Genomic DNA, 18,706 nt, shown 5'->3' on the forward strand with positions numbered 1-18,706 from the left:
GGACACTGGTAGAGGTATAGTGTAGGGATGTGGACACTTACCCTCAGTGACAGATCCCACCCGCACTAACACTGGACATTCCCAGTCCCTCTTTATACTACAAGAAATTTTTTTAAGTTTATTGTACCTCTAGTGCTTGCAGTTTGTGCTTCGCTGAGTCGATAAAATGTGCGATGGCAACATAGATAAACCTATATTGAGCCTCTGTCTGGACCATTCCTGAACGCTGAGATCGTACCATCTGGATGGTTTTCTGCACATCTATGTCACTATCCAGACCTAGAAGAGAAACAACATCAAAATGGGAAGGCTGGATGGCAGTCATGTAATACCAGCAGAAGATCACAGTTTAAAAATAAAATATTTTCAGAAATGTAAAAGAAACAGATGCCTTGTGGCACATCCAGCAGCCAAGGAATCACTAATGACATAGATATAGATATAGATTTTAATACATGATATTAGACTGGACATTTATTATAGTGCATTTTGCAGAATTTTCTTTGGTGCCGTCCAAAGTCCAAAGCTGACATTTCTGCCACAGCTGTACTTTGATTCCATGTTTTGGTGTCACAAAAGCAGCAACAAAATTGTAGCTAACATAGGTATTGGATTTTTTCTTTTCTGTTCTTAGCTACCCATATTTAAATTAAAATCAAGCTGTTCACATTTTTTTTTATTTATTTGCATTTAGGAGCAAGGGCGATGATGATATATTAAATGATTTATGGCGAGTTATTAAGTAATCAATTGGGTGGTATAATCATAAAAATGTTAAGAACTGTTTAAATGTGAATTCTCAAGATTATTCACCTTTTGTTTGAATAATGTCCACCAACATGTCGATGACAATAATGGTTCCTGTACGGCCAATTCCAGCACTGTGAATTGAATGAATGAAAGATAAAAAGAGATCTAAGTGGTGCAGAATGATATCGGAATCAGTTTATGTAACAAGACATCACTGGGACTAGGCTCTAACCGATGGAAGTTGTCTACCTGCAATGCACAATGATAGGTCCGGCTCCTGGTATGCTCTCCTGCATTCGGTTGACCTCTCCCAGAAAACTTAGGACACCGCCTGGGTCAGAGGGAACACCATGATCTGGCCAGTTCAAGTACTGATAGTGGATAATGTCTCTAATTTCACTCCGCTAAAGATACATATGGGAAAAATGTTATAGAACATGCAAAATAATGCCAGAGATTAGCAGCTACAACCTTATTAAAATAAGTACACTTACGTTGTTTAGAAATGAGACTTGTAACATGCGAACTTTATATTCCATGGCTTCATGTTCTGACACCAGTTCCACCCAGAAACGTCCAAACTCTTTTCCACCCGTGTCTATATCCGGCCAATATGGCACACATTTAGTCTAAGATGATGATGGATGAAGTTAATGAGATGACAACAGGAATTCTATAAAGGGTAAAGAACACACTGGCAGAAAAAAACAGAAATGTGCAGGATGAGTGTCAGAAAGAGCAAGAAGGTGAATGATTGATCGAGAGGGATAGGAGCAAGAAGAAAGAAGGAATGGGAAAATAAGAGAAGAGCCAGGTGGGGAAGATGGGTAGGAGAAGAAGAAATTAAAAATCAGGACAGAAGGATGAGTATCCAAACATGTGTTTAGATATAATTATTGGGATGTGGGATTGAAACTCCAGAGGTTCTACTTAAAGTGGCGTTTAAGCTGCAGTTGCTTTGTGGTTGTCGCTAGAGGACAGGACTGGCCCATAATCCATTACAGTGTGGTGAACTATACTGCAACCGCAGGTAACTGCACGTTAATCAAAAGCTGTGGCTGACTCTAAAATCTGCTCTCAGGCTCATATAGGGGACCTCGGAGCGGCTAACCACACGGTTCCTAGACCACAAGTCTAAATGAGGACTTATGGCTGCTGTTGTAGTGCAGCACTGCAACAACAAGAGATGAGAAATTCAATAAGCTTACAATCTAAACAAAGAAAAGGTTCGGTAGAATGAGGGATCTGGGAGCATTTTTTCAATGGACATCGTTAGTGCGAAATGAGATCTAAAAAGACTCAAAAGAACATGAAGACAACAAAAACTAAACTAAGTTCTATCTTCATCTGAACTATATGAACTTTATCTGATAATAATATTATTCCTATAACAGAACAGATACTGTAGGTAGCAGACTGACCTGGGGTTGCCCTACTTAGGGGCATATAAGGCCATGGGGGCAGAAAAGTTTTTGATACAGTGGGCACTATGTGGCCTACAAGTTCAGGAGAACTTTCTTCTCATTAAAGGTTCAGTACTCTTTGATATTTTGTATACAAAGTTAAAAAATATGAAACAAATCCATAATAACATGTAAGTGTTGAACAGGATCAGTATGGATCTTGTTCAGAATTATTTTATTATTATAATAAATATAGTATTATAATATAATTTTAATATTATATTATAATATTTTAATATAATATAATATTATAATAAATTATTATTATAAAGGGGAACTAAAGCCAAAAAACAAAAAGTCATTCATAGGTTGAAGTTTTTGGAATAGAGAGATGCAAAGTCTCCTTTGCCATTAAAACCTATTTCTGTGATTGGGCTTTAGTCCCCAGGTTAGACATCTATGAAGAATCAGGAGACACATTGTACAATTACCTTCTTGAGGTAGACACGGGCCCCAGATACCTCTTCTATGTGCTTCTTTTTGTACATCTCAATCAAGTCTGTGAGCGTATCAAATTTTACATCCCCCAAAGTATATCGCTCACCCTGTGAAGAAGAGAAAAGTTATGGGGTCATCATTGTCCTACAATGGAGGCGGAATCTGTACAGGGATTGTCACAAGATTCTCAGCAGTTCTAGTTACACACAGCAACAGCCCACCGAATTGACTAGTACTTGGGACAAGTTAGGTCCCCTATATTCACAATGCTGACAAAGGGATAGAGCAGAAAGATATATCCAGCAGCCCATTGCTGTTCCTTTATTGACCAATCACTGGCTGGGGTTGGGAAGGTGACCAGGGTGTGTTGCTTAGCCAAAGAGGAGAAAAGTCCGATAACCAGGCAAGCTGTACTACATGGCCGAATGTGTAAATCTCAGGATAGGATGGGGAAAAATACAGTTCCGTTTTAAAAAAAAATGTTCAGTTCTATGAAAAAGGTAGGGGGGAGGACCAGCAGGAGTCACCCTGCTGCGTCCTCCCCCATAGGTTGTTCAGAATGATCATTTTTATGATCGTGGATCGTGACATTGCTATACATGCCAGAATATATGAGACAATCATATAGTGTGCGCGTGGTGTATGACCGTATGACACCGGCTCTGCGCTCTCCTATATATGGTGACCTGAGATATGTAAAACGCCTCAAAACCTCCATTTTTGACTAAATGGAAAGTTTTTTTGTGAGAACCAGTTTACAACGGAAAATCTAACCTCGCATATGATCTTGATGTGAGTCACTCGATGCTTTCCGTCTTTCACGTCTGCGGTGAGGACAGAGATGACAAAATCGCCAGGTTTGCTGCGGCTCTCTCGGACAAGGAAGGTCCATGGTTCTCCTTTCTCTTGGAGCAGTTTCTCAGCGTCTTGTCCCGATAGATAACCATGATACCAGCTGTGGACAGAAAGGACATGAAGAGAATCAGATTGGGGTTGGAGGAAGCAGAAGTGGGTGGGTGGAAGGGTAATAGAAGGTAACATCATCCATGTGGCATGGTCAGGTACCCCACCATGTTCCATCAGGAGAAGACTAGGGTCCCCTTCATAGCATGGCCCTGCCAATATGGCATTATCCAACACAAGGGTGGTCCAATGCACAACACTCAATGGTGTTGGCGCTTGGTTCCTGTTGATATTACATGGCATCCTTTGTTGGTTTTACTGAAACACAGCCTTGAAGGCAATCAGTCTACAACAAACATTGGAAACAGTTTCCAGTGCCAACATCTAATCTTAGTCTGGCCCTCCCCAATGCATCCCACTCCTCTTCACCAACATACAAATTTTCCATTTTTAGTCCAAATCTTATTTTAGACCCAACAATGTTACCATATAAGTCTGTGCATTTCCCTATACAACACAGGCAGATCATGACTGGTGAGAGGGGTTGTACATTGAAAATAGCAGACCTTAGATGTGATTCTGATACCTCTATGATTAAAAGAAGTGAAATCCAATAACTGAACAGGATGAGCCAGGGACAATCAGGCTGGGGAGGTATGGGGGGAAATGATGCTGGACATCCTCAAAGAAATGAGACAAGCTTTGTCTGACTTGCTGCAGCTTCTATTGTACATTGTAAGTAAGCAATTTCAGTCCAAGAGAGAAGTTTGTGCAACTGTGCAAGACTGAAGGGAAGGTTGGAGGTCAACTTTTAATGATGGTAAAAAAAAAATATTAAATGTATTTTTGCACTAAAGATATCAACTTTGGCATCAACCTCTTGCAACCTTTTATTTAACAGAGCTTAGATTGGGAGGAAGAGGAGCAGCACACATTTTGGCTAGGGGAGGGACAAGACCTGTATTGTCTTGAGTTATGTGGCAGAACTGTGTCAGGTCTAGATAGACAGACATGCAAATCCACTGGGAGGGTATCTGGGTGCAGTACCTAAATACCCCTAAAGCCCTTTATCATAGTTCACATGCTCCTCCATAGCTGGAAGCACCAGGTAATTCAAGAGATCACCAATAGAGCAAGGAAATAGCAAAAATGAACATAAGCGAGTCTGAGCTGTCAGGTCACGTTGTCTCGTTATGGTAAAACAATAGGTCCACAAATTCAACTTTTTGGGGTTGGAGATATGCTTCAGACCAGGTTCAGGGGTTAGTTTGAGGCTAAGCATTATGACTGGGGGTTAATTTAAGGTTTACACAAGGTTAGGTTTATGTTAATAATAAATTGTGGAGTGTGATGCCTTGAGCGTGAATATTTGATGTTTCTGACATATCACATAGCTGGTCAGGTGTGAAAGTTTTGGTTGGTGAATTGAAGGTGCCAAAACTAACCACCAATGCTAAAAGGGAGTGCACGGAGTATTGTTTATCTGTCACTGATCACTGCACATTTTATTACGCCCATTTACATGTGCTATTTGATGAAGAATAATAAATATTATATATTCTATTCATTTTACTATTGATTTGGGTTGATTCTATGCTTTAGCTAATGGATAAACGGTTCTCTTATTGGAGTGGTTTGAGGAGACGCTGGTACTACGATATTTATGGAATTTGTAATGGTGGCTGTTATCACTGCCTTGGTGGAGTCAGATGAGATAATAGTAAGAATTATGTCTCCATTAGTTGTAGTAAATTTGGATGTATTGTCATGCCGATTCTACAATGAGCATGTAATATAACAAGAACAATAAATCTTTCCAGGGTCCCACTTGGCATCCGTTCAGAAGTTCAGCTTAAATGGTCCTTACTCGGGGCTAGTAGTCAGACATTCTGATCGCGCCATTGGGTCTCCACACACGTGTGCTTTGCTTTCTCTCAATCTTTTACTTTGTAACTTTTATTCTAAATAAACCATCTCACCAAGGATGTTTTTCCTTATGATATTGAACAGAATCTTCCAGCTCCAACACACTCCTAACATTGCACCCAGTACTGCAGAAACATCTTGATCCATCAGTGATGGCACCCAAGGCGAAGAAGCCAAAGTTCACCCATCTCTCATGAGTTGCTAACTACTTCAACAGCAAGAGGCAGAAGGTTCTACCCTTTGCAGATCTCCTTTTTGTTGGAGCCACCCATGCCAATGTTCCACTATATCTTTGCCAATGTTCTACCATATCTTTGCCAATGTTCTACCATATCTGCCAGTGGCCTTGCTGGTTGCTTGATGGACCTTCAAATCTTGCAGAGCAGAAGCCTCTTTGAAATGAGACCCCTAAATCTCTTTTAATGTATTTTCTCATATCCCGACACAGCAAGTCTTCCCTATCTGAAACTCACTCCATCCCCAACTCAATGTTTGTCCTCTTGTTGACCAATTCTGATGACCTTCTAAACCCAACTGTCTTATAAATCTGTAAAATGACCGACATTAAGGTTCAAATCTATGCAACCTTTTTTCAGCAAAGCATTGATTGAAACAGTGTCCCCGGGCTTTTTTTTGGATAAAGCATGGAAGGCTTAGACCCTCCACCATGTGTCCCTAGTGGAAAGATTTACCCTCTCTTTATGTCTTGGTGACTATTGTCTCCAAGACAAAACGCAATGGGACATGCAAAGTTTTGGAGACAGATACCAATGAAAGATATCCCTCCCCTATTTTGTTAGGACAGGGTATGAGGATCTCCCCAAGCGGACACCAATAGCAGATTCCAACCATTCTCTATTTTATCCAAACAGATGAATAGTTATGGTCTTGTTAAGAAGCTTATGTAAAAGAATGTTTGGCACTTTTTCCCGGCAGCACTGTTGTCCAAGCTTTAAACCTTGACCAGGGTGCTATCTTTTGTGCTCTCTGTATTTGCATGGGTTGCCTCCAGTACTCAAACTGGCATGACAGTTTATAATTGGCTTTCACCCAAATTGGCCTAAGACTATGATAGGGTCTTTAGACTGTAAGCTTCCTTGGACATGGACTTTATATTATGTCAACTTTATATATAAAATCTTCTGAAGATGACTTCTGCAAACTATGATCCTCTTAGGTTGTAAGCTCTTCAGGGCAGGGTCCTCTCCTCCTCCTCCTAATATGTTGGCGCTATATAAATACTGTATGATATTAATATTAATCACACTGATGCAGCCAGGAGGATGTCCACCAGGTGGTGCTCTGTAAGAGCAAAATTGCATCTCAATGGAAATATAATGGAGATAAGCAAAATATATAAACTGCACACAACAGATAACAGCACAAAAGCAGAAATCAAATAAGAAGAGCTAAATATAGCATTGAGAGATTACACCAGAGCAGACTCCTCTCTGAAGAAGTAACTGGAAATTGCAGGCTCTTTCTCAACATGCTTAACGCATATATATAGCCAAAACTTTTTTAAATATTGAAGAGTGGAACGGGTAGAACCTGCGCTTTATGTGTCTCTGCTACACTTTTATCCCTATTTGTTCTAGTGATTGTTGTAGTTGATTTCTCTATTGGTTTTAGGTCGCATGGGAAAAAATTCACAGTTTTTTTTTTAGAAGGAAATACATTTTTTATTGCATGTGGTACATTTCAGCTTTGCAAAATCCCCTAAATTGTGCATTGGCACACTATGTGCTCCCTAAAAAAAATCCCAGGCTCGGCTCCTGGTATGCGAACACCTATGTAGTAGAAGGGATTTCCTGGATGGGTACAATTTAATAGGATTGATATGTCCCTAGCCAGCACATCTGTACCAGATATTCCTGGAGTCCTTGTTGGATTTTTCCTACAGAGAAAGAAGCATGAGGACAGGGAACACCCTTGTTGTACCAAGAGGTCAGAAAAACATTGGGAACAATGGGCATCTGACCAATGGAATCCAATGGAGATGACTCAGCACACCAAACAAATATTTCTCTCACTGACCTTTCATTTCGATATTTTGTCATTATGAAACTTTCAAGTTCTCCAATCACAACCAACATGAGAAAGAAGAATTTAGGGCAACAGATCAGATGCCTAACCCATGTGCATTTTAAATGCATAGTTGCAATGTATTATTTCTATTTGTTGCAATGCATGAAATGCATGTGTTGTGCCAAAATGCAACATTTCCAATGTATTGCATGCAGCCATCGAGCAAAAAGCAGCTTGCCCCATTCTTGCATTAGGACTGTGTTGGGTAACAGTAAATGTGTCCCCTTGTTCCCTGATAAAACTATGACAAGTTGGTTAAGACTGTAATAAAAACCTCATGCAATTTCTAACTTTTCCCCAATCTAAAAAAAAAGTAATTATTTGTACAGAGCGAGGAAGATTTGGAACCTTACTCAGGTATGGCTGTCTGCAGTCCCATAGGGGAGATTTACATTTACTTCCCAAGTGTCAAACAGAACAAGACGTGAGAAGTTATCTCCTCTACAGCAAAATAAAATCTGAAGTTCTAACCCTACTCCATTCTACCTGAATTAAAGTACAACTTTAGCTAGAATGCAAAAAATACCAAATATAGGTTTTGGAAAAAAGTTGCCTTCTCCAACATCCCAAACAATGCCCCATTGCTGTGAATTAGTAGAAGAATCCCCAGTTTTGTGCTGGGGTCTGCTGTACCTCTGGTGCTGACCAATGACAGAGCGCTTGTGTTCTGTAACTGGCCAATGATTGTAGGAGGAGAACCAAGGACAGTAGTGCATTACGGGATAAAAGCCACAACTTACACTGTATTAAAGTGGGGATGTTTCTACTGATTCACAGCAAGTGGGGCATTGGTGGGTGAAAAAAGAGGGGGTAACTTAAAAAAAAGGTAGGCTGGAGTTAGGCTTTTGAGCTCTGAGGTCACGTGGCTTCTGCTAAACGTATCATTAAGATAGAATTGCATTCTGCCACGAGTACAATATCAATTTGCATGGCTGTGCTGTAAATATGTACAATAATTCTCAGTAAATATTTTGCCTGAGATGTGTCTTTAACATGCAAATGACCTCCTCCCTTTCCCCGGCCTTCCATGGCAAGCTTTGCAACCGCAATAATTAGTTTTGTGTCTATGAATATCAAAGAGTTCCCCTGGGGAGAGGAAGGAAGAGCATTCGAATCTATAGAAGCCTTTCTTAAACTTTCTACCTGGGAGGAACAATTCTATTCTTTTTTGAGTTTCGGGGAAATCCTGCTAGAAATGATTTTACCTACAGATGACAGGGCGATGGCATGATCAGAAATCTGCAGGAAGTTATGAATAGATTACGGAATGCAGAGTACCTGAATTATATGACACTGAGGGAAGATAACGCATTTATAACACCAACCTGCTGTGCCATGTATGTTGGCGTGTGCTGGCAAAGTATCACCATGCATTTCTGTCATATATAACAAAGGCAAACCTGCAGACATGCAATTACAAAGATTGTGCTGAGCCTGAAATTAATAAATACTAATAACTGGCGTTGCTCAAATTTGCCTCTGTTCGGTTCACTGGCAGATCACACAAATTTGGGTAGATTTGGTAGGCAAATCTGAATCACACTGAGATCAATTGGAGCAAAATTCTGTCATACCGTGCAATAGTAGAACAGATAAAGCGTATGGCCCTAGGCACCGTACACAATGACCAATATGGTGTATGGCTCAACCAATTCAGCCGGTCCACAACGTACCTGTGAAAGCCCTTGGTTTATTATACAGCATTTATATAGTGCAGACATATTACGCAGCGCTGTACAAAGAGCATAGTCATATCACTAGCTGTCCCTCAAAGGAGCTCACAATCTAATGTCTCTACCATAGTCTTTAATAGAGTCTAGGTTCAAATTTGGGTGGAAGCCAATTAACCTCACTGCATGTTTTAGGAATGTGGGAGGAAACCTACGCAAACACGGGGAGAACCTGCAAACACCATTGCTAAGCGCTGAGCCACTGGGATCTAAATTTGTTTGGCAACCATTGGCCATTTGGTTACAATTTGTACCGAACTGAACACCAAGCCTAATAATACCAGAAAAGAAATACAGACAGTAAAATTGTTTGGTGTCCCCTAACATTGGTAGTCAAAAGTAGGTGTAGAAATGACCCCCTTGCAGTGATAGCATTGATGGGTGATCACCATTGCTCTAACAACTTCAAGTGGAGCCCTGGTTGAGAACGGCTGATCTATAGACTCCCCCGGTTACACCTATTGTTGCCGCACGCCACATAAAAGGCAATCACATCATACAGAGTTTAATATATACATGTGAATAATACCAGGTGGGCTGAAGAAAACACAGAATAGGTGGTTGTCCTGGCTATCTGATATGGAAAAGGGAACAAAAGAACAATATTTGCAACCCCTTTTGGCCTTTTTTCACCTTGGGTACGAAAGGAACATTTTTTTCCGCACAGTAGATGCCAATGGACCCATGGTACAGCACAATACAACATGCATCCTTATTATTAATGTGGCCCATGCACACCTATGTATTAAAAACACATAACTGCATGTGCACAATCCATTGTGTCTTTTGTTTTTCCTTTAGATCTGTAAATTGGTAACACAATTGGTGACACAAATTGCATTGCAAAGCATTTTTGGGTACTACAATGCACAGGTGTGAACTCTCTGTGTTGCGGTGCATTGAAAAATGGTGCTTGGTTTAGGCTGGCGTCACACCTGAGCTTTGTAATGTTACCATCTTATTACGATGCAATATAATTCAGACCTCTCTGTATGGCACCCACCTATCCAAATGGAATGCCAATGTACCAACATAGGGCCACTATCAGAAATTTCTGGGCACTGTACTTGGTAAACTTTCTGCCCCCCTTGTCTTAAAGTTTCAGTATTGCAAAAGTCAGGCCCATTTGTACCTTCCCCTAAGCCCTGTCATTAAATGTGCACCAAAGCATGTGTACCCAAAAAAATGCCCCTTGTGCCTCTGATAGCAGTCCTGCACCAATAAAGTGCAAAGGGAGATCTGCTGCAGCAGATTTGGTGCACTTACATTATTCATGATGTATTTCTTAATATTTAGTTATGCATTTATATAAAGCAGACATCTTTCACGGCTATAGAGAACCTTGTGACGCCCCTTTCCATTCTGCTTCATAGGATTACAGAAAACTAATAAGGGCCTCAATAAGTCATCTGTAAAGGCAAATAAAAAATAGTACTTAAGTAAATAAAGTCTAGAACCCCCGTTTAGATTTTTATTTCTGCCTCTGTCACTATTACAAATTTGTCTTCACTTCCTGTCTGATGAAAATGTTCTGAGCAGGACAGGAAGTGAGGGTCCAATATCCTTCCTTTTTAGGCTTAACAGACACTTTACTATGTATGTTATGCAGGTGGTATTTTTGGCATTCCCATTGTATGCAGTTTTATTTCAGTAAAAATTGCAGCATATTTTATTCTTTCATGCTGTTCTTTGTGTTTCTCAGGTGGTTTTGCATTTCCTGATGTTTGCAGCCATGTGTAATAATTAACAAGTTTCTGCTTATCACCAGCTGTCAAGTGGTTGTACTTGAATCTGAAGATGATATAAACTCATTAAAGGTCAGGGTTAAAGTTTGTCAGGGGTTGTAAACTTTACTAAAAAATAATTTATTGTAATATAGCTGAATATGGTAAAGGAGTGCCGGGCCAGTCCATAGGCAATAAAGGCACTGGGGGCTTGTACCCGGGGTAAAAGATGATTGCCGGAGCTCTGATGTAACCCTATGGCTAGGCTGTCACTTTGACAGCTGGGTTCTGCTTTCTGCATCAGGACCGCTGACAGTGCAACAGAAATCCCATACATGCTTTGGTGCACTGGATTGCCATTCATTCTTAACCAGAGGCCCGCCATCAAAACAGGACAAGGGGTATTCTATACCAGGCCCTGATCAAAATAACTTAAATTTTGCAATGCTGGAACTTTTAGACATGGAGAGCCCAGGAAGTTTACTTAGTATGGGGCCCAGTGATGTCATCCCTGCTTATTGACACCCCAAAATGCAACTTAACAGTGCAACACACTGCTGTGCACTGATCTTTAAAAAGCACAGCAAGCATTTTGTTTTCATTTAAATGAAATGAGCTGCACCACATTTGGCAGCCAAGATCAAATGAAGGGCCTGCTCTAATGCAATGCAAGCTGAGTATTACTTATGTTGCCCATGTGTAGGAGCTTCCTGTATTAGGACCAGTTGCTGCTGCTCTTATCCTCATGCAGGATGACTGGTCTTGTAACCGCCTCCCTATACGCAACTTGTAGTGGGTGGGGCTATGGGGCCCCTCCCATAACATTTCTTATTGCATTTGCTATATGCAGCACATGGAAAAGATTATTTATTCAAGTATAGGAAATATTGTCATTGCTGGTTTACATTTGCTGCACACTATGGATTTATAAACTACTAGAACAAATATTTAAAAGACAGTTTTTGTCTGCCTGTTGTTTAATGTTTAATCAAATGGTATAGGTCGCTTCCTTGCCAAGTACAATATATTGAACGAAAATCATTTTCAGAGACACTTTCCTGTTGAGCAACGCCAATGGCTCCGGTAATGTGCTAGAAGCTTTCAGTATACCGCAGTTCTACGTCATAAAGTGATCGCAGCTTACAGTTAGTGTTTAGGTATCTAAAACAAAGTTACTGCAATTTATGTAAAGTGATTCTTTAATCCGCATTTAATTCTTTGCAAATACTGATTACCGATAGCCATGCGCCACAAGGCTTGTGTATGCAACACTAGGTCTGAGCCTTACACAACATCACAATCTATGGGTGGCTTGTCAGAAGTCACATGATGGAAACTTCGGTGACAAATTATTTCAAAACAGTGCAAAGAACTTTCCAACCACAAAAAGGAAGTTCGGAGGGACACAGGCGTGTGTGGTATGGGTTGGGGGGGGGGCAAGAGAGAGTTGAGCAGTACAGTAGAGGAACTGAGAAGCCGAGCCACTGGCTGCAATAACAACACCAACCGACACTTTCTGCTTTGTTAACCAAAGTTGTCGTGGAACTGGGGGGCTTATTTACTAAGCTAGTGCAAAGGGAAATTGCTGTACGGAAGGGGCAGTGACCCAGAGCAAATGAAGATTGGTGGAATGTAGCGGAGTGCAAATATCGCCATGAGAATGCTGCAAAAAGTAGTGATTTATTCATAAAGTGACCATGTATGAGTTTAGAAGAAGTCCAAAGGCTTGGGAATAAAGCAATGGTTCCTCTATAGCATTGCTTCTGGAGCCACTTCGGTCAAAGACTGGATCCCCCTACTGGTTGCTTTGGTTCCTCCTGTTGACATGCAAGGCATAAGAGTTGGTGGAATAAACCACAGTTGCCAGCAGGGGACACATATTAACATCAAAAACTCACGATTGTCTTTTTAGGTCCAAGGGTGTGGGAGATAAAGGCCTTCAAACAAAAAAAAAAGATTTATTGCTTCACTGTTACACCAACTTTTCTTGGATTTAAAGAAACATCTGAAGGCTCTTCAGCATCTAGCAGAAGTGTTGGGTGCCTGGTCCTCCTGTAAGCCATGTGGTTCAATTTCTCTTTCCCTTTGCACCATTAAAGGACATGGTAGATGGCTTTTTCACCTTTCCTTTACTCTCTTGCTGCTCCACATCCATTACCATGGCCATGACATTCTCTTGGTATTTGTGGACCTGGTGATCGACCACTAGGTCTCCATACAATTCTCAGTACAAGGAAGTTTTAGGTATTCTTGCTGTTTGCAAAGGAGCAAAAAGCTTTAGGGGGAACAGGTGGGTCACAGTGTCATCGCTGCATGGCCAGAGTCACAGTGCCATCGCTGCATTGCCAGGGTCACAGTGCCATCAATGCATGGCCAGGGTCACAGTGCCATCAATGCATGGCCAGGGTCACAGTGCCATAACTGCATGGGCATGGTCAAAGTGCTATAACTGCATGGGCATGGTCACAGTGCCATCGCTGCAAGGCCAGGGTCACAGTGCCATCGCTGCATGGCCAGGGTCACAGTGTCATCGCTGCATGGCCAGGGTCACAGTGCCATCACTGCATGGGCATGGTCACAGTGCCATAACTGCATGGCCATAATCACAGTGTCATCACTGCATGGCCATGGTCACAGTGCCATCACTGCATGACCATGGTCACAGTGCCAACACTGCATATCCAGGGTCACAGTGCCATCACTGTATGACCAAGGTGATAATGCCATCACTGTATGACCAAGGTGATAATGCCATCACTGCATGGCCATGATCACAGCGCCAACGCTGCATATCCAGGATCACAGCGCCAACGCTGCATATCCAGGATCACAGTGCCAACACTGCATATCCAGGATCACAGTGCCATCACTGCATGGCCAAGGTCACAGTGCCATCACTGAATGACCAAGATGACAATGCCATCACTGCATGGCCATGGTCATAGTGCCATCACTGCAAGGCCAAGATGACCACTTTAAAATTACAATAACATCAAATGCTAGGTCCACTTTAACCTTCAACAATAAACCTAATCTTAAGCACTAAACCTAAATCTATCCACAATCTTTAAAATGAACCTAGGTGAGCCTTATTTTTTTTTATGTGACATTGCGGTTGTTTGTTACCAAGTTTAGATGTACATAACACCTTCTCTAATTATACTGAAACCCGACCAACCAGAGACTATGTGTTTCTGTGTCACACATTTGGAACTTTGCCTGCATGTCACACCAAGAACTGAGAAGTAGGCTAAAAACTCCACCTCAGTCCTGCAATGGTCATTAGGAAGCCCGGCACCCAAACCAGACCTGGTTACTATGTTAAGCCTAATGCTATATATACTCACTATAATACCACATCCTTTCTTTCAAGAAACAGTCTAAGAGATAGGAGCCTCATCCTGTGCCCGAAATAGCATGTTTGCTTGTTTCTCAATGTATAGATTAACACCACCGTGAGAGCCGGTGCTGCTGCTTGTATCACCTTGATTTTGGTTCCAAAAAAAAGTCTTAGAGATGTTTATGAAACGTGGGATAAAACCAAATCTTTAGTGTTATAAAAAGGATGAGGTAAAATGAAAGAAATAATATTCATACACTATGCATCTAAACATATTTGGGTAATTCTAAAATTAGAAGTATGAACTTTCCTTCCCTCTGTAGATCAACTGGTCTCCTTCTGTGGCACTTATGTCCTTTAGATAAATCCTCCATTGCCCTGTGGTCTCCATATATTTGCTGCCTGGCTTTCCCCCATAACCAGACCTCAAAGTTCTTTCCAGAACCTTCTTCTGCAGCCCTTGTGGTCATCTGCCCAAAACCCCATGAGCCTTACTTTTACATCCACACTGGCCTCAAAGACTTGTTTTCTTGGCTCTCTTCTGCCAACCTGGTATCCCAATGGTGGTCCAATGGAACCTTCTTCCTAAATGCCTCCAGCTTTGTCTCAATGCCCTCCTATGCTGCAAAATGACATATTACCTTGCAGCATATTGAAAAATGTAAGGCTGGATTTGAAAGTGATTTTAAAGTGTTTGCTTCAAGTTCACCTGGAAACAATGATAAAGGTTTTGAATAAGGATAGGGGAAAATGTAGTTTTGCAGATTTGCAGCTCTTTATTTGGTATCCAGTGCTGGAGTGTCTTGGAAGGAATGGGTGGGTCAGATACTCTTCTAGATTGGAAATTGAGGGTAGATAGGACATACCTGTCCAAGTACCAATAAAAGGAAGTGCACATTTCTGATTAGTGGGGAGTTGGAGCCTGGGGCTTGGTGGCTCTCGGAGAACGGCTGGTTGAGGTCTACATAAAGTAAGGCTATGTGAAGCCTGTGAGCTGGGAGAAGGTTTTACAAAGTCTAGGTTCTCTTGACCAATAACTCTGATAGAGTGTGTTAAAGGGAGCCAGAAGCCTGATGAAAAATAAAGTTGATGTTAAATTTCCAATGGATTTTAATGATGTTGATCATGGTCTGGAGTGAAAAAAGTGGACAGAGTACCTGAAATTTGTATTGAAGTGGAGAATACATGCAAGGAGTGCATTTGATGCCAAGTCTTTAAATTTTAGGATTTCAAATGGTGACAATGATGCACCATACAAGTGCGATGTGTTGACTTGAAGCCAATTGGTATAGGACAGGGGTCTGCAACCTGCGGCTCCTGAGCCGCATGCGGCTCTTCAGCCTCCTTGTTGTGGCTCCCTTCGGCTGCCGCGGGGAGATCTCTGATGGGGGATCCCCTTCCTCCCAAGACACTGCGGAGGAGGGGGATTCCCTATCCGGTGTTCTAATGAAAAAAATCTACCAGTGAAATAAATCTACCACAGGGCGTGTACAAATGGGTGTGTACAATGACATCCCCCTCCTTTGAACCCCAATTCCTCTGGAATGGGGAGATGTACAAAACCAAAAATGTAGGTGCAAGTGGGGGACACCTGTGACTAACACCCCCTAAAATTTAATTGTTAGGCTATCATCAGAACATAAAGAACTCTGCCCATCAAAAAAATCTACCGTTACACATTGCTGGAGGCACCTGAACCCCAATTTCTCTGGAACAGGAAGGGGGTACAGGTGAACAAAATTAGAGGTGCAAGTGGGGGACACCTGTGGCTAACACCTCCTAAAAACTCCACCCATCAAAAAACCCCTACCTTGTTACACATTGTTGGAGGCTTCTAGCACCTAAACCCCAATTTATCTAGAAACGGGGGTACAGGTGAAAAAAATTTGAGGTGCAAGTACGGGACACCTGTGGCTAACACCTCCTAAAAACTCTGCCTATCAAAAAAATCAAAAAATCTACCCTGTTACACATTGCTGGAAGCATCTAGCATCTGAACCCCAATTTCTCTGGAACGGGGGGGAGGCGGTACAGGTGACCAAAATAGAGGTGCAAGTGGGGGACACTTATGGCTAACACCACCTACAATTGAATCGCTAAGGCATCGTCAGAAAATAAAGAACTCTGCCCATCAAAATAATCTACCCTGTTACACATTGCTGGAAGCTTCTAGCACCTGAACCCCAATTTCTCTAGAAACGGGGGTACAGGTGAAAAAAATTTGAGGTGCAAGTACGGGACACCTGTGGCTAACACCCCTTAAAATTTCATCGCTAAGGCATCGTCAGAACATAAAGAACTCTGCCCATCAAAAAAATCTACCCTGTTACGTTAGAAGCCCCCGGCTTCTAATGTAACAGGATGATACGTTAGAAGCTGGAGGCTTCTAGGGGCATAGTTCAGTGTTAATTTATTAGGTTTTGCGGCTCCAGACTATTTTTCTTTGGTGGAAGAGGAGGCAAAATGGCTCTTTTGATAGTAAAGCTTGCTGACCCCTGGTATAGGATGATAATGATGAAGCACAACTGGAAGACAGTTGTCACTCCATAGGAGCCTGTACCTGAATACCAAGCCCTGTCTCTACATCTATTCCATCCATTTATGGTTATTAGCAGTATTTCCCTTAGAAGATGAAGATATAACACCCCACCCACTGAAGAGCTGTTCTTCATCTTTGCAGGGGCTTTATATATCTGCAAGTTATTGATGAGGTTGTATTAAAATGGAGTTATATTCAGGATCAGGATCTTTGGCCATGGTGTTACTCCCGTGCACATAGGAGTTGTTATTATTATTAATAAACAGGATTTATATAGCGCCAACATATTACACAGCGCTGTACATTAAATAGGAGTTCCAAATACCAGACAGATACAGACAGTGACACAAGTGGCGAAGAGAACCTTGCTCAGAAGAGCTTACAATCTAAAAGATGGGGTTCATTTATTTCATCACCAAAAAAAGTACTGTGAATTTACATGCAACAACAAAAACTGACAGGTAAGGTTCTCGTATTGCACCAGAGACCAAGCATAGTTCTACAGCAATATTGAGCCTGAATGTGTAACTTTTCTCAGTAATTTTCCACCTTAACGTGTATTTGATTTGTGGTTTGCACACATTTTCAAGAAACGTGAATAGTACATGAAGCATTTTTTGGACTGTGAACCTCTTCAAAATATTCATGGCTTTCAGTTGGGTTAGGTTTAAAACAATGGAATTATAATTTTGGGGTGGATCATTGCATTTTCAGGTTCAATCATTTTGTGACTTTGTCTTAATAGTCGTTCTTGCCACAGACCTGAAGGCACATTGCAAACATCGCGCCACTTTTACTGTAACCGAAGCTAACAAACGTTCACAGTGGGTGAAGTAGACCAGGTCATCTAATCACACAATCTGCATACCATGAAACCTAGTATCAACCGAAGTTACAATCAGCAATGTAGATACTATATTTCCTCTATGGGCAATTTATATTATTGGTTGTGGTATGTTCTCACTCAGCAGATCACAAACACATTATTAGTAATTAACTGTCACAACAAAATATAATTTCATCGGAAAAAAAAAAATATAAGTAACATCTTGATTCTTCTTCATGGCTTGGAGGAACAATTGAGGATTAATGACATTGTTATTTGATGAATAGTTAAAAACAAGGTTAAGTTTTGCTGTCTGTGGTTTTTTTTTAACCCTGTGGTAGGAGTGGGTGGGAATTGGCACCCGTCAAGGGGTATCTTACAGGCTGTGGACAATATGGCGGAGAGTGGCGTCAATAGAGGCAAGCAGTGGTGCATTTAAACGTGTTTTGTGGCCCATGCCCCCTGGTCCTTCTATTCACCAGTGCAGCACCGGAAAAGGAAAAAAAGTTTTGGCCACCTGACTTCTCTGCTGGGTGTCAAGGAAATGGACAGAGTTGCTGGGCCGAGAGTGGATGTGATGCAAAGTGAGGAGAGGAAGTATTTCCACAGAGATGGGGAATTATTGTGCTGGAGAGGGGCTGTGGTGCAGAGAGGGGAGAAGAACTGGGGCTAGAGAGCTGTGGAACCATTGGGGCAGATGGGAGATATGCTGCAAAGTAGGGAGAGAATGTGAGGCCTGAGTGTCAGAGAACCATTGTTACAGAGGGGAGAAGAAGTGAGGCCAGAGAGCCAGGAAATAAATTGGGATGGAAGGGAGCTGTGGTGCAGAGAGGGGAGAGGACGTGGGGCCTAAGATGTGGGGACCCACTGAGGCAAAAAGGAACTGTGCTGCAGGGGAAGTGAGGCCAGGGAGATGGTGAATCTTTGGGCTGGAGACGGAAGAAGTGTGGACAAAGAGCTTGGGAACTGTTGGAGCAGC

General features: G+C 41.7%; 1 protein-coding gene across 1 annotated transcript in view; it reads right to left on the reverse strand.

Annotated features, from left to right (window-relative positions):
* Positions 1–97: 97 nt before the first annotated feature.
* The window catches only part of PTPN6 (protein tyrosine phosphatase non-receptor type 6), a 39,130-nt gene continuing 20,521 nt past the window's right edge, over positions 98–18,706 (reverse strand). The window contains 7 exon segments of the mRNA XM_072424820.1: positions 98–279; positions 814–881; positions 1,000–1,154; positions 1,245–1,379; positions 1,814–1,921; positions 2,645–2,758; positions 3,426–3,606. Of these exon segments, the coding sequence (XP_072280921.1) occupies positions 98–279; positions 814–881; positions 1,000–1,154; positions 1,245–1,379; positions 1,814–1,921; positions 2,645–2,758; positions 3,426–3,606 (943 nt within the window).

This window comes from Pyxicephalus adspersus, chromosome 10 (genome assembly GCF_032062135.1).
Source record: "Pyxicephalus adspersus chromosome 10, UCB_Pads_2.0, whole genome shotgun sequence".
Taxonomy (NCBI): Eukaryota; Metazoa; Chordata; class Amphibia; order Anura; family Pyxicephalidae; genus Pyxicephalus; species Pyxicephalus adspersus.